The 16,254-nt window shown below is 46.1% G+C and overlaps 1 protein-coding gene across 5 annotated transcripts in view; it reads left to right on the top strand.

Moving 5' to 3' along the window:
- Positions 1-15,733, top strand: part of FGF1 (fibroblast growth factor 1) — a 68,528-nt gene extending 52,795 nt beyond the window's left edge. For all 5 annotated transcript variants that reach the window (XM_073355703.1, XM_073355706.1, XM_073355700.1 and 2 more), the window contains 2 exons: positions 11,786-11,889; positions 14,446-15,733. In XM_073355703.1, the coding sequence (XP_073211804.1) occupies positions 11,786-11,889; positions 14,446-14,640 (299 nt within the window). In that variant the 3' untranslated portion in view covers positions 14,641-15,733. The remainder of the gene's footprint in view (positions 1-11,785; positions 11,890-14,445) is intronic.
- The last annotated feature ends 521 nt before the right edge of the window (positions 15,734-16,254 follow it).

The following is a 16,254-nucleotide window of genomic DNA, read 5'->3' as shown; positions in this document are numbered from 1 at the left end:
GACAGAGCCAGAAGAGTACCCAGAAGTCACCTACTACAGGACAGGCCCAACAAAGAAAATAATAGAATGCCACTAGCCATCACCTTCAGCCCCCAACTAAAACCTCTCCAACGCATCATCAAGGATCTACAACCTATCCTGAAGGATGACCCATCACTCTCACAAATCTTGGGAGACAGACCAGTCCTCACTTACAGACAGCCCCCCAACCTGAAGCAAAAGGTGGGGCGAGAAAGCAGAAGGAGACTCCGCTGGTTGGAAGGCATGAGATGCGCTGTCCTGAGGTTGGGGGTTCCACGACCACCACTCCCAAGAGAAGAAGGCGGGTGGTGGTGGTCGGGGACTCTCTCCTCCGGGGGACTGAGTCATCTATCTGCCGCCCTGACCGGGAAAACCAAGAAGTCTGCTGCTTGCCGGGGGCTAAGATTCGCGATGTGACGGAGAGACTGCCGAGACTCATCAAGCCCTCGGATCGCTACCCCTTCCTGCTTCTCCACGTGGGCACCAATGATACTGCCAAGAATGACCTTGAGCGGATCACTGCGGACTATGTGGCTCTAGGAAGAAGGATAAAGGAGTTGGAGGCACAAGTGGTGTTCTCGTCCATCCTCCCCGTGGAAGGAAAGGGCCTACGTAGGGAGCGTCGAATCGTGGAAGTCAACGAATGGCTACGCAGGTGGTGTCGGAGAGAAGGCTTTGGTTTCTTTGACCATGGGATGGTGTTCCATGAAGGAGGAGTGCTGGGCAGAGACGGGCTCCATCTTACAAAGAGAGGGAAGAGCATCTTTGCCAGCAGGCTGGCTAACCTAGTGAGGAGGGCTTTAAACTAGGTTCACCGGGGGAAGGAGACCAAAGCCCTGAGGTAAGTGGGAAAGCGGGATACCGGGAGGAAGCACAGGCAGGAATGTCTGTGAGGGGAGGGCTCCTGCCTCATACTGGCAATGAGGGGCGATCAACAGGTTATCTCAAGTGCTTATATACAAATGCACAAAGCCTTGGAAACAAGCAGGGAGAACTGGAGGTCCTGGTGATGTCAAGGAACTATGACGTGATCGGAATAACAGAGACTTGGTGGCATAACTCACATGACTGGAGTACTGTCATGGATGGTTATAAACTGTACAGGAAGGACAGGCAGGGCAGAAAAGGTGGGGGAGTAGCACTGTATGTAAGGGAGCAGTATGACTGCTCAGAGCTCCGGTAGGAAACTGCAGAAAAACCTGAGTGTCTCTGGATTAAGTTTAGAAGTGTGTGCAACAAGAGTGATGTAGTGGTGGGAGTCTGCTATAGACCACCGGACCAGGGGGATGAGGTGGATGAGGCTTTCTTCCGGCAGCTCACGGAAGCTACTAGATCGCATGCCCTGATTCTCATGGGTGACTTTAATTTTCCTGATATCTGCTGGGAGAGCAATACAGCGGTGCATAGACAATCCAGGAAGTTTTTGGAAAGCGTAGGGGACAATTTCCTGGCGCAAGTGCTAGAGGAGCCAACTAGGGGGGAGCTTTTCTTGACCTGCTGCTCACAAACCGGGTAGATTTAGTGGGGGAAGCAAAAGTGGATGGGAATCTGGGAGGCAGTGACCATGAGTTGGTTGAGTTCAGGATCCTGACGCAGGGAAGAAAGGTAAGCAGCAGGATACGGACCCTGGACTTCAGGAAAGCAGACTTCGACTCCCTCAGGGAACGGATGGCCAGGATCCCCTGGGGGACTAACTTGAAGGGGAAAGGAGTCCAGGAGAGCTGGCTGTATTTCAAGGAATCCCTGTTGAGGTTACAGGGACAAACCATCCCGATGAGTCGAAAGAATAGTAAATATGGCAGGCGACCAGCTTGGCTTAATGGTGAAATCCTAGCGGATCTTAAACATAAAAAAGAAGCTTACAAGAAGTGGAAGGTTGGACATATGACCAGGGAAGAGTATAAAAATATTGCTCGGGCATGTAGGAATGTTATCAGGAGGGCCAAATCGCACCTGGAGCTGCAGCTAGCCAGAGATGTCAAGAGTAACAAGAAGGGTTTCTTCAGGTATGTTGGCAACAAGAAGAAAGCCAAGGAATGTGTGGGCCCCTTACTGAATGAGGGAGGCAACCTAGTGACAGAGGATGTGGAAAAAGCTAATGTACTCAATGCTTTTTTGCCTCTGTTTTCACTAACAAGGTCAGCTCCCAGACTGCTGCGCTGGGCATCACAAAATGCGGAAGAGATGGCCAGCCCTCTGTGGAGATAGAGGCGGTTAGGGACTATTTAGAAAAGCTGGACGTGCACAAGTCCATGGGGCCGGACGAGTTGCATCCGAGAGTGCTGAAGGAATTGGCAGCTGTGATTGCAGAGCCACTGGCCATTATCTTTGAAAACTCGTGGCGAACCGGGGAAGTCCCGGATGACTGGAAAAAGGCTAATGTAGTGCCAATCTTTAAAAAAGGGAAGAAGGAAGATCCTGGGAACTACAGGCCAGTCAGCCTCACCTCAGTCCCTGGAAAAATCATGGAGCAGGTCCTCAAAGAATCAATCCTGAAGCACTTGCATGAGAGGAAAGTGATCAGGAACAGCCAGCATGGATTCACCAAGGGAAGGTCATGCCTGACTAATCTAATCGCCTTTTACGATGAGATTACTGGTTCTGTGGATGAAGGGAAAGCAGTGGATGTATTGTTTCTTGACTTTAGCAAAGCTTTTGACACGGTCTCCCATAGTATTCTTGTCAGCAAGTTAAGGAAGTATGGGCTGGATGAATGCACTATAAGGTGGGTAGAAAGCTGGCTAGATTGTCGGGCTCAACGGGTAGTGATCAATGGCTCCATGTCTAGTTGGCAGCCAGTATCAAGTGGAGTGCCCCAAGGGTCGGTCCTGGGGCCGGTTTTATTCAATATCTTCATAAATGATCTGGAGGATGGTGTGGATTGCACTGTCAGCAAATTTACAGATGATACTAAACTGGGAGGAGTGGTAGATACGCTGGAGGGGAGGGATAGGATACAGAAGGACCTAGACCAATTGGAAGATTGGGCCAAAAGGAATCTGATGAGGTTCAATAAGGATAAGTGCAGGGTCCTGCACTTAGGACGGAAGAACCCAATGCACAGCTACAGACTAGGGACCGAATGGCTAGGCAGCAGTTCTGCGGAAAAGGACCTAGGGGTGACAGTGGACAAGAAGCTGGATATGAGTCAGCAGTGTGCCCTTGTTGCCAAGAAGGCCAATGGCATTTTGGGATGTATAAGTAGGGGCATAGCGAGCAGATCGAGGGACGTGATCGTTCCCCTCTATTCGACATTGGTGAGGCCTCATCTGGAGTACTGTGTCCAGTTTTGGGCCCCACACTTCAAGAAGGATGTGGATAAATTGGAGAGAGTCCAGCGAAGGGCAACAAAAATGATTAGGGGACTGGAACACATGAGTTATGAGGAAAGGCTGAGGGAGCTGGGATTGTTTAGCCTGCAGAAGAGAAGAATGAGGGGGGATTTGATAGCTGCTTTCAACTACCTGAAAGGGGGTTCCAAAGAGGATGGCTCTAGACTGTTCTCAATGGTAGCAGATGACAGAACGAGGAGTAATGGTCTCAAGTTGCAGTGGGGGAGGTTTAGATTGGATATTAGGAAAAACTTTTTCACTAAGAGGGTGGTGAACACTGGAATGCGTTACCTAGGGAGGTGGTAGAATCTCCTTCCTTAGAGGTTTTTAAGGTCAGGCTTGACAAAGCCCTGGCTGGGATGATTTAACTGGGAATTGGTCCTGCTTTGAGCAGGGGGTTGGACTAGATGACCTTCTGGGGTCCCTTCCAACCCTGATATTCTATGATTCTATGAAATACTCACCAGCAACCACATACCACACAACAGAACCACTAACCCAGGAGCCTATCCCTGCAACAAAGCCCGTTGCCAACTGTGCCCACATATCTATTCAGGGGACACCATCACAGGGCCTAATAACATCAGCCACACTATCAGAGGCTCGTTCACCTGCACATCCACCAATGTGATATATGCCATCATGTGCCAACAATGCCCCTCTGCCAGGTACATTGGCCAAACCGGACAGTCTCTATGCAAAAGAATAAATGGACACAAATCTGACATCGGGAATCATAACATTCAAAAACCAGCCGGAGAACACTTCAACCTCTCTGGTATTTGCTCCAGGGTGATAAACAGTTCCTGGCTGTTGGGGAGAATGGTTTCTCCGCTTGCCTGTTGTGCGCTATCCTCCTCCTCCTCCTCCTCATGATCTTCCTCATCCCCAAAATCCTCATCCCTGTTGTGGGAGACTCCCCCCTTGCAGGTGGCCACAGACAGGGGTGGGGTAGTGGTGGCTGCACCCCCTACAATGGCATGCAGCTCATCATAGAAGTGGCATGTCTGGGGCTCTGAACCGGAGTGGCCGTTTGCCTCTTTAGTTTTTTTGGTAGGCTTGCCTGAGCTCTTTAATTTTCACACGGAACTGCTGTGGGTCCCTGTTATAGCCTCTGTCCATCATGCCCTTGGAGATTTTTTCAAATATATTGGCATTTTGTCTCTTGGAACGGAGTTCTGATACCATGGATTCGTCTCCCCATACAGCGATCAGATCCAGTACCTCCCGTTTGGTCCATGCTGGAGCTCTTTTGCAATTCTGGGACTGCATGGTCACCTGTGCTGATGAGCTCTTCATGGTCACCTGGGCTGATGAGCTCCTTATGCTGGCCAAACAGGAAATGAAATTCAAAAGTTCCCGGTGCTTTTCCTGTGTACCTGGCCAGTGCATCTGAGTTGAAAGTGCAGTCCAGAGCGGTCACAATGGAGCACTCTGGGATAGCTCCCCGTAGGCCAATACCATCAAATTGCGTCCACACTACCCCAAATTCGACCCGACAATGTCGATTTCAGCACTAATCCCTTCGTCGGGGAGGAGTACAGAAATCGATTTTAAGAGCCCTTTAAGTCGACAAAAATGGCTTCGTTGTGTGGACGGGTGCAGGGTTAAATTGATCTAACGCTGCTAAATTCGACCTAAACTTGTAGGGTAGACCAGGGCTCAGTAATAGACTTAAAGGTGGCAATTTTGCAACAGAAAAGCTTCAAAAACAGATTCCAACTGCTGAACTGGAATTAATTTACAAACTAGATACCATTAACTTGGGCTTGAGTAGAGACTGGGAGTGGCTGGGTCATTACACAAATTGAATCTATTTCCCCATGTTAAGTATCCTCACCCCTTCTTGTCAACTTTCTGAAATGGGCCATCTTGATTATCGCTACAAAAGTTTTTTTTCCCTCCTGCTGATAATAGCTCAACTTAATTAATTAGCCTCTTAGAGTTGGTATGGCAACTTCCACCTTTTCATGTTCTCTGTATGTATATCTCTCTTCTTACTATATGTTCCATTCTATGCATCTGATGAAGTAGGCTGTAGCTCAGGAAAGCTTATGCTCAAATAAATTGGTTAGTCTCTAAGGTGCCACAAGTCCTCCTGTTCTTTATGCACTTTACAGTGTGTTGGTCTCGGACAAGAGACCTTTAAAAAAAACCCAAAACAAACCCAAAGTGCTGCCTACTCTGTGTAAGGAACTAATGGTCTCACACAAAGATTAGTAAGTGAGAATAGGAGCTTCCCAGCACTCTTGGCTAGGAATATTCTCTCTCCAGACTACTAGCACTGGTTGCTGCTACCTTTCACCCCAGGCGTGGCTGCGTTTCAGAGGTCTAAATATTTTTGAAGTGCATTTTGAAGTTCTTCAGGATAAAAACTTTTGTACAGCTGTAAGGCATTATTGTTCATGCTTTAAATTCTCATGTTTCACTTCTTCCAGGTTCAAACCACATACTACTGTTATTATTGCTTTGTAAAGTGCTCCGGGATACCAAGCGTTATATGAAAAAACAAATTCTATGCTTCTCTGGCTAGAAGGGATGGATGTTTGGCTTCTTCAGTAGCTGACCATATTAGTCAATGGGGATCCCTCAAAGCATTTTCCCTTGCATCTATAAGGAACCCAGACTGTTCTGGATGAACAAGACCCCAAGGCCAGATCTGTGGATCTGACAAAGCTGTGCTTGATCCAGGACCCAAGAAGAACCACCTCCCTCCTTTCAGCTACCTTATTGCTTCCTCAGACTGGGGACCTAAAGTCTGCTCCAGGTTCCACTGGCAATAGCAAGTCTTTTGGGACCACACCACCAGCTGGAGATTGTTGGGGTGCAAAGCAATCCTGACATGCCTCCTCTGCCAGGAAGAGTGAGTAGATGGTGTAGAGCTGGTTATGCAGCTTTATGCCACCTGAGGTTCTCTTACAACAGAATAATCCCCAGTTGCTACCTTAAGAGAGCTTTCTGGCTGCTTTTCATGGACTGAGCAGTGCAAAGCAGCCAGATCAGGAGGGAGGGGGTAGTGGAGGATTTGGTCCCAAAACTCCAGGGGATTCCTCAGCCCGTAGCCCTTAACAGCTCACTGTTGAGCTAATCTGGAGCTCTACAGAATGACTGGTTCTGTTAAAGAGCATTCTGACATACTATAGAAAATAGCCGTGCCAGGGAAAAGAGGTGGACTTACATTCCAAGGAATCTGTTTGGAAGTTCTAAGCTATTCCGGTTATTATGCTTTCAAAATGCTTGGGAGGGTTTTTTTAAATAAATGCCAGACAGGAACTGGATGGGGAGATGGAGGCAGGGATGGGAAAAAGAATGAGTACAGCAAGCCTCTGTCTTAAGGTGGTCCAGGGTTTATGAATTGTTATGCTATGCTTTTCTTCATCAGACCACACTGTCTCAATGCACTGATTTCAAAGCAGGAAACTTTTCTGTTGCATGTGTAAACTCTGCTACTGAATATTTACCGGAATATAGCTGGACTACACACTGCAGCCGTATCTGGCTAACGGGTGGTGTTGGGAGAAGCCAGATGGTCTTTACAAATTCTAAGAAAAGCACTTGAAATAAAAACTTAGCGCTTTATTTTTTCCGTGAAAGCCAGTTTGGGGCAGAGTTTTAATTATAAATGCCATTCACACACACACACGCGCAAACAGCCTCACAGCAGATTGAACGAGGATGACCTCACTTTGAGTAAACATAGCAAGGGACGGGAAGTCTCTAACCTAGAATAAACTGGGCATGTAACCTTTCTCAAACCCCGCTCAGAAGAGGAGGTGGGAAAACAAACATGGGGGATTCTTTGGAAGGCAGGTTCATGCTCACAATATGCACAAGTCGAAGAGCTGAAAGTGCTGCCTGCACTGAAACAGACTTCTCTGTCATTTTGGCACTGAGATACTATAGCTGGGATTACCTCTGGGTGGCATTGCGGCCCCCTGTGCACAATTACACACACAGCAAGGTTTGAGTCTCACAGCAAACATCAAGTCACGCCCTTTGCCAAGGGGGGGACTAGGAATATACATTTTTAAGCCTATAAACTGCTATACATTCCTTTAATATTAAGTGTCTGATCTAAGCCAACAAAGACAGAGAGGTTCTGGGCCCAGTGGCCAAATAAATTGACCTCACAAGTCTTCATAGGCACATGTGTGTAGCAATACAAGCTTATGATCTACAAGCAATCACGCCTCAAGCGCTGGTTTATTTTGGGACTCAGCCAGTCATTTCTGAACACTTGTATCTTCAAGTGAAGACTGCAGACCCAAGCCAGTTCACCCAGCTGAACCCATGTTAAAGTTAGACATGCAGGGCTGGGAAGGGTGGGAAACACCTGGAACCAGACAAACAAATTTCAACCAAACTTTCATAAATTGGGTGAATCACTCTGTGCTTGAGAACCTTGTCAATCAGAAATCCTGGGAAGCCTGGGGCCAGGCAGGACAGGGGAGGTGGACAGTGCTGCTCGCGACCAGTGTTGTCTTTCCACCTTGTTTTATGTATTTTTACAATGCTAGATTTAACAAAGGTGGCAGTGATAAAACCTGCAGAACAGATAGGGCATGGTCAGCGGCAGTGCAGGCTTCCCCCAGCATGCCTCAGCCTTGAGCTGGGGACCACTTTTCCAGGTGAGAAGCAGTTCATCCTCTAGGCTCATTCAGCCTTTAGTCTGTCTGCTGAAGCTGCCAACAAGAGTGTCAATGCATTCCAACAGCAGTGGTGATTTTGTGAAACAGATATTTACCCACTACGAACTAGCATGTGGCAATCAACTAATTACCTAGAGGCCACCACATAGCGGCGACTTTTAAGTGCCAGACTCAGTCACTGCAAAATCAGGAACAGTTCTGGGAAATCTGTTACCTTCCCAGACCTTTGCCAGTTCCAGGCACCAAGAACGTGTATCCCTTCCTTTGATCCCTTCCTCCGGCAAGGAATCAGAGCAGGTTGCGCTAGAAGGAAATGGCCAGCTAATGTGGTGAGCTCTCCACCATGGTTCACTCATGATAGGCTGCTTACTCCCCTTTGCATGTCGCCAGTGCTGCTTGCTGAAGGATGTAGGTTTGCAAACCTTTGCCAGAAAGGAACTGAGTGTCAATGAGCTACTAAACTTGGACATCCTGATGAAAAATATTTATAGAGGAAACTCCTTAAAGGGATACATGCCAGTGGAATAACCCTGGGTACAGAGAACATTTCTGTGCACTGAAAGTTATGTGCTAAGCAGGTTCCATGCCTCTATTTTATACATACTTAAGTGGGATGAGAATTTGCCCAATAAAACACACCCTCAATGTGTAGGCAGGCTGGTGACCTCACCTGGCCCCTTTGGATGTTATTCATATGGCTGGTAGAAAGCACTGACTGACAGGGAGCAGCCAAGAACCCACTGAAGTGAATCGACTTGTTTCTCTTGAATGTTATGCTACCAGCAAAATAATTCACTCTGCTCAGAAGCAATAAGGTCATTCCCCAATGCCACGCTAAAAACAACGAGCCTCTGGTCACAAGAAAGCAAAGGGGAAGAGACGATCTGCAATTTATCAAGGCTTTCCTGCTGATAGAGCTAGTGGAGCGTGTGTTTGTATTTGCAAACGCTCGCCCTTGCATAAATCACAAACGATTTGGAATTTGGGGATTGTCCTCATAACTATCCAAACCTTTGGATGCTTCTCTGAGTGCAAACTTGGGTAGGAGATCTGCTGAGAATAATCCTTCTGGCGCTGCATCCAGGTCTAATTAGTCATGCCATCTGCAGCATCTTTCTTGCAATATTCAGGCAATTCTGATTCTGGAGATCGGACAAGGAAAGAAAACTTTGCAGACCATTTTGGACTCGTAAACGTGAAGTTCATGCTCAGTTCCAAAAATGGACAAAGGTTTGGGGCCGATTCTTAATTATTCTCTATTTTACCTAGTTCATGGTGGGGAGGGTTGAGAGGAATCCGTGCCTGGGCTCTTGCCCGCTTTTCCTTCCCAAACTACTTCTCTCTTCTTTTTCCCCATTCAGCCATGTTGCTGCCTGCTACCAGCCTAGAAATTTTACAGCCAGCCAGAGAGGACTTTGTTTCTGCATTGTGGGTAGATGCTCCCTCTCACTCTTGGCTGACTATTTTAATTATGTAGCAGCCTCTCTTCCTGTTTCCCTCTCTCCTTCCTAGTTTACTCCCTTTACCGGGTTCTGAGAATGCAGCATTGAGCAGAACATAAGCAGAATGGTGGTGTTCCAGCTCAAGGATGGGCCGAATGCAAAATCCCAATTTGAACAGAGCAAACAAAGGAGTCATAAATTACAGCAAATCTGCTCCCATCCAGTTTGCTAATCAAATATTATTTACTGAACAGTAAGTGCCTGATTAAAGGAACTGAGCCACAGTGGCAAAGGTTTCACAGGGACAAGGGCTTCTGTCATTTCAAGAGACAACATTATTTTTTTTACTTGCCAAAATGAGGCTAAAATAAAATAAGGAAGGAATCAGAAGTAAGAATCCCAAACTTGTCCCCCAGAGGCCCTGGATTCCCCCAGGTCACGGACACTATTTTATAATGTGTCTTTCCAGGGCAGAAGAAAGCTGTTTGGAGGCCAAGAAATTTGATGCTTCATGATCCTGATTTTGTAAGACTCTTCACATGATGAACACAATAGTTATTTGCTTGTTTTAAAGTGATGTTTCAATTATTCACACTAGAGCTGGCTAGAATATTTCTGCCTAGTTGTCCATCACAGTAGCATCTAAGTCTTCTATCTGAATGGAAAGAGTTTTCAAGAATGTGCCCTAAAGCTTGTTATCTATTGGATCCTCCTCCCTAGTGGAAATATATTTTTGAAAGATATGAGCATTGGGTTTTTAATCATTTTTGCCTAGACCATCACAGAGTGAACTAAGAAGAAAAGTAACCAGAAGGAAAGAGTGACCACACAGCTCAAATTGGAAGTTTAAAAAAAAAATGCAATTTTATGGAAGAGGACATCAAGTGTGGTATAGACACCAGGGCCTGCTCGCTGGTCCAGCACACCTCAGGCGATGCAAGAGGAATACACAGAGCTTCCCCCCTGTCAAAGTCACCAGTTCAAATCCAGTCTAGGTTGGTAGTGACTGAAAGTCAAAGTCTGGTGGTCTGTGTTGAAGAGATTCAGGGTCTCAGTCCAGTTCCTAATGGACAACTCTCCATGTCACATTCACCGCCAACTGGCGCCCTATTAGCAGTCTCAGTTGACAGGTCAGAGATTTAATACGTTATACCAGGGTTTCTCAAACTGAGACCCCTGAAGGTACTCCAGGGGGTCCGCAAGTCATGTCCAGGGCCACCGGCCCTGCTGATCAACTCCTTCCCCTCCCTCCCAGTGCCTCCTGCATGCCGCAGAACAGCTGTTTGGTGACATGCAGGAGGGAGCGGGGGGCGTGCTCAGGGGAGGAGGTGGAAAGAGGCAGGGAAGGGTGGGGGGACTTGAGGGAAAGGGTGGAGTAAAGATGGGACCTGAGCAGAGGGCTGGGGGGCTGCAAAAAATTTTAAATCAAAATGGGTGTCCTCGGGCTGCTAAAGTTTGAGAACCACTGCATTATACTATCCAGATCTTTCTTCAGTTGCCAATTGTTTTCTCTCTCTGTTTACATCATGGCGGGGCAGCTACCCAGATTATAGTATAAAAATGTGATCACTTGACATGCCTCCAAAAGGAGATATTTTCTAGGATGGAGGCTGACCTTTCCTACTTATTTAGTACCCCTCGTGGCTGGGAGAATAACTACACTTAGACATTAATAAACATATACCCAAAACATTATATGAATAAGAAACTTTTAAATAAAAAAAGACCTGGGGCTGAACTCTGCTCTCAGTTATATGTACATGAAACTGGAGTAACTCCATTGTCATTGGATTATTACTATTATTATTAGTGTTACATTAGCCCCAATAAGCTCCAACCAAGATCAAGGCTCTGCTGTGCTATGTGCTGTAGATGCACATGGTAAGAGACAGTTCTTTCCCCAAAGAGCTAGCACTCTTAATGGACAAGGAACAAAGGATGGGAGAAAAGATTATTACTACACCTATTTTACTGGTGAGGAGCTGAGGGGCAGAAAGCACTACGTGACTTGCCAAGGTCATAGAGCAGGTCTGTTAGGTAGAACTAGAACCCAGATCTCCTGAATCCGTACCCAGTGCTTTAAAAAAAAAGTCTACCTGTGATGTAAATAAAAGAAAATTTGGCCCTTCATTCCTAAAACATGGGGATGGGGATCGGAAAAAGAAGAGTTTACTGTTTCAGCGCTATACTGTCTCCCTTACAAACAGTTTCACCCTTATGGACAGGGACTTTGGATCAGTATACAATTCTTTCCCATTGCTAACCTTCCTAGAAGCATTGCCATATCTGTGACAATTTTTTTTTTTTGCTTTTATTTTTGTTGTTTTATTTTTACTTTCAGTTCAGCTGCAGCTAAGTGCGGAAAGCGTGGGTGAGGTATATATAAAGAGCACCGAGTCTGGACAGTTTTTGGCTATGGATTCCAATGGACTTTTATATGGATCAGTAAGTATGAGGTTGATGTGGTACCAGACATGGAGAGTTTTGAGGTTGGCAGAAATCTTGTAGCTCTGAGTAATGTAACCCACAAGCAACATTTAGTCTCTGTTTGTTATTTTTGCAGCTGGGTCACCACTCTTTACCCAACTTTATTTTTGGAATAAATAAATAAAAGCTTGTAAAGGTGCCCCAAAATATTTAACATATTATAGTTCATAGTTGGAAGCAGTAGCAGCATCATTATAGTGTCATTTCAGCTGCCAGTTTTCAGAGAGAGACTCTATTAGGAACTCTTGACCAAAACATCTCTCTTGCCCATAGACTGCAGAGAAATTTCAGCTGCTTTTCCCCGGGTGGCCACTGTCCTGTTTTGTAAACTCCTTTTTTTCAGGATGCATCACATCAGACTCTTCATTCTATGATGCAAATGTGACATTGTAGCTTAAAACTTCTCAACATCCTTGCTAGGTGAATTTAGTGCTTCGAAAAGGTACTGATTTGAGGTGAAGTTTTCTGTTCTCAGATTAAGTAAACCACAGGTAGCAGCATAGCTCCCAGCCACCTGCTTGCCCATTTGCCTCAGCCGTGATCTGCAGGGATCTGTATGAGGGAGAAGGTAGCAGTATCTCCAAGCCCATTCAAACCTTGGCCTTTCCGGTCATTCTCCCAATAAGACACTTAGTGCCCCATGTGATGTCTGTTAACAACTGACCTGAGATCACCCTAATTTTGGTATGACATACAATTGCTGATTTCTCTGTCAAGCATGTGCATCTGTCACTGGGGCCCTGCTCCACCTCACCTTCTTACCCCAGAAACTGAACAGAGTCCTCCAGGTGTGCTATCAGTGAAGCTTTATTTCAAGTCCCCTTCACCAGTATCACCAGGGTCCCCCATGCTCCCACCTATTTACAGTGTTTACCAAGCTTTAGGCCCTCTCTGCAGGACCTGAGAGGAGCAGAGGTCTTCTGAGTCTGAGCACTCTCTGTAACTAGGCCCCAGCTAGCCCTGTTCCTCCCTTCTCCCCTCTCTCTTTTCTCCCCTGGCACTTCCTTCCAGTGCCTCTGATCATTCCTGGGCTGATGGCCAATTGAGTTCATTAATCCTAATAATTTTTTCCTGGGGCACTAATTAGCTTCTAAGGGCTCATCTACACTATAGCCTTAGGTCGACATACGGCAGCTTACATCGAACTCATTATATCAGGGTACACACTACAGCCTTGCTCTCACCAATGTAACTGCCCTACTACACAGACATAACAACTCCACCTCCAAGAGAGGCATAGTGTGTATGTCAGTGCAGTTACAGTGACACAGTGTCCCTGCAGACACTGCGTTACTTATCTCTATTGGCCATCATTCTTGTCAAATTCACGGCTTGAGCTGTGAAATTGACAAGAAAGCCAGCTCCTGGCTCCCCAGCCTGGCTGCTGGCTGGTCTCCACTGGAAGCCCAGCTGCCACCCAGGCTCCTGGCTCAGGCTGACCCCTGGACTCCCCACAAGGAGTCCTGCTGCCTGTGGGGTCCCAGCTCCCTGCTCTGATCCGGGCTGCCATCCAAGCTCCCAGCATGCCACCAGGAGCATGGCAGCTGATTGGACTCCAGGCACGAATCTCCCTGGCTGGAGCCCAGCTGCCCTCCCTGGGCTCCCCTCTGGGAATGGGGCAGCCTTGCCAGGCTCCAGGCATGGATCTCCCCGCTGGGAGCCCAGCTGCCCTCCCCACGATCTTGGCTTCCTGCTCCACACTGGAAACATGGCTGCTAACACAGGGCATGTCTACACTTAAGATGCCCTAAGTGATGAAAGTGCAGGCTCCCTGGCGCACAACTGTAATCCCAGCTACTTGGGAGGCTGAAGCCAGCGGATTGCTTGAACTCAGGAGTTCTGGGCTGCAGTGGGCAATGCCATTTGGGTGTGCGCACTAAGTTCTGCATCAGTATAGTGATCCTTGGGAAGCTTGGGGTCACCAGGTTGCCTAAGGAGGGGTGAACCAGCCCAGGTCGGAAAAGGAGAAGGTCAAAACTCCCTTGCATTCTGTCACAGTGTCTCAGAGCTGGTGAGCGTTCAAGAAAGCAGCTTACAGATATAATTCCACAGCTGTAGCTAGCTACTTGGCAGCTGCAGAAAGAGTGGACCAATTGCACTGATTTCCATAGAACTGCACTACGGATTAATTGGGCCCCGGATGTGTAGGTGCTCAGGAGGTGGTGTGGGGTTCTTTGACAAAGGAACTGATTGCAGACAGGGTAGTGTCATAGCTCACTTGTAGCTGATTGAAATGCAGGTGCCATGAACAAGGTACTGTAGAGAAGTTAGCTACGCCAAGGAAGCCTACTTAGCACGAGCTTCCACCCATTTTAGGGAAGTGCCTGTTTTAAATGAACATTGTATTAACAGAAGAGAGTCAGATTTAAAAAATACAGTGGTCTTAAAGGGGGGTTTGGGTAGAGCCTCACGGCAAACCACGCCTCCCCAAGTCTAACTGAATCTAGATCACTGCACTTAGGAGCATGCTTATGCCATTCGCGCTCACCATGGATACTCGGAACTCTTTTTCAGCTGTTACCGAGTGAGGAATGCTTGTTCTTGGAAAGAATGGAAGAAAATCATTACAACACGTACACGTCTAAGACGCACGCAGATAAGAACTGGTTCGTTGGCTTAAAGAAGAATGGAAGCTGCAAACTGGGACCGCGGACTCACTATGGCCAAAAGGCCATCCTTTTCCTTCCACTGCCAGTGTCAGCTGATTAAGAGAAGTACCCAGGGTGCCATAAAATGACCCTGAGTCGTAAGCACCAACTACTATTCCTTCTCTCTCTCTCTCACTGGGCAGTGTGACAAAGAGCTTAATTTTAGATCCAGGAATTTTAAATCTAAACGCTTTAAAAATAAAATAGAGCTATTTAATTTTGCACTAACCAAGTTTAACGTGGAGGAGAGGAAAATACCTGTAGAGCAATGGGCAAGTTGTCTCTCCAATGCATTCTTGTTGACGGGTCTCCATGGTCCGACCTGCGCAATAGAAAGCATGTGTGAGGCACATTTGAGGCAAAATGTGTGCACTGAAAAATGCAAAATGACTCCATAGAATATGCATAAACTTGTGTTTCAAAGGGAACACCCAGGAAAGTTACTGCCCTAAATGCATGGCTTACTAGAACACTAAATCAAGAAGTTATTACCAGGGGAATATACACACCTAGAGAGAGGTGCATGATCTATATTCCCATAAAAGTGAAACTCCCCTGGAATACATAGGTATTTTAAAGCAATCTAGACAGTATCTAATATACACTTCAAAAAATTTAAAACTGCATCAGTATTCAATTTATCAACTGAAAGCATAGTCAAGAATTCTGCACATATCCTAATTGTGTGCAACTGAACTAACCACGACCCATACTCTTGAAAACTAGACATCTAAGCCAGCCATACGCTACTAATACTGCTATATTTCTTGTTAATATCCTTCATATGTAATTTGTATTTATTTATTAAGTGACTGTGTATACATTATAAAGAGTTCAAGAATATGAATTATAGGCAGTCAAAGCCAATTAATGTTATCTCAAGAAGGATGCAGATGGGATAAAGAGGGGTATGATTTTGACAAGAAAGTCTGGGAGAAAGGTCATGGGGGAAAGGGAAGTAGTCATGGAACTATATTACTGTAAAACAATTTATCATTTTTATTTTGCCCCCAAAGTGAATTTTCCATTTGAAAGCGTAGTTCCACTCTGAATAATAGAATTGTGACACTGTAAAAATGGCACCATGGGACTTCAGTGAGTTCCATATCACCATATGTGCTGAGTTTACTAATAAAGAGTTATTTTCTACCTGATAGCCCTGAAAACTCAGCCTGTGAGTTGACAGTCAAACTGGGTTCTTCCTTTTTCATGTATTATCACTAAGAATGAAAGCTCTGCTGGTCACATTCTCCCTTCATTGACACTTGTGTAAACTCATTGACTTGGTTTGCATAGCTGTAACTTGACTGGAACATAATACACATCACCATTTATAAAAGCACAGGAAGAAACAGAATCCAGATCACTCTTCTAAACTAAAAAGAAAAGGAGTACTTGTGGCACCTTAGAGACTAACCAATTAAGCTTATGCTCAAATAAATTGGTTAGTCTCTAAGGTGCCACAAGTACTCCTTTTCTTTTTGCGAATACAGACTAACACAGCTGTTACTCTGAAACTCTTCTAAACTAGAAAATTAGTTTTTTTGATTATGTCAGTTGGGGTGTGAAAAATCTACACTTCTGAGCGTTGTAATTAAATGATCTAAGTCCCTGTGTCACAGAACGGCCTCCATCTCTCGGGGAGGTGGATTACTACGCTGATGGAAGAACCCTG

This window comes from Lepidochelys kempii, chromosome 8, assembly GCF_965140285.1.
Source record: "Lepidochelys kempii isolate rLepKem1 chromosome 8, rLepKem1.hap1, whole genome shotgun sequence".
In the NCBI taxonomy this organism is placed as follows: Eukaryota; Metazoa; Chordata; order Testudines; family Cheloniidae; genus Lepidochelys; species Lepidochelys kempii.
This window is presented reverse-complemented; position numbering and strand designations above follow the sequence as displayed.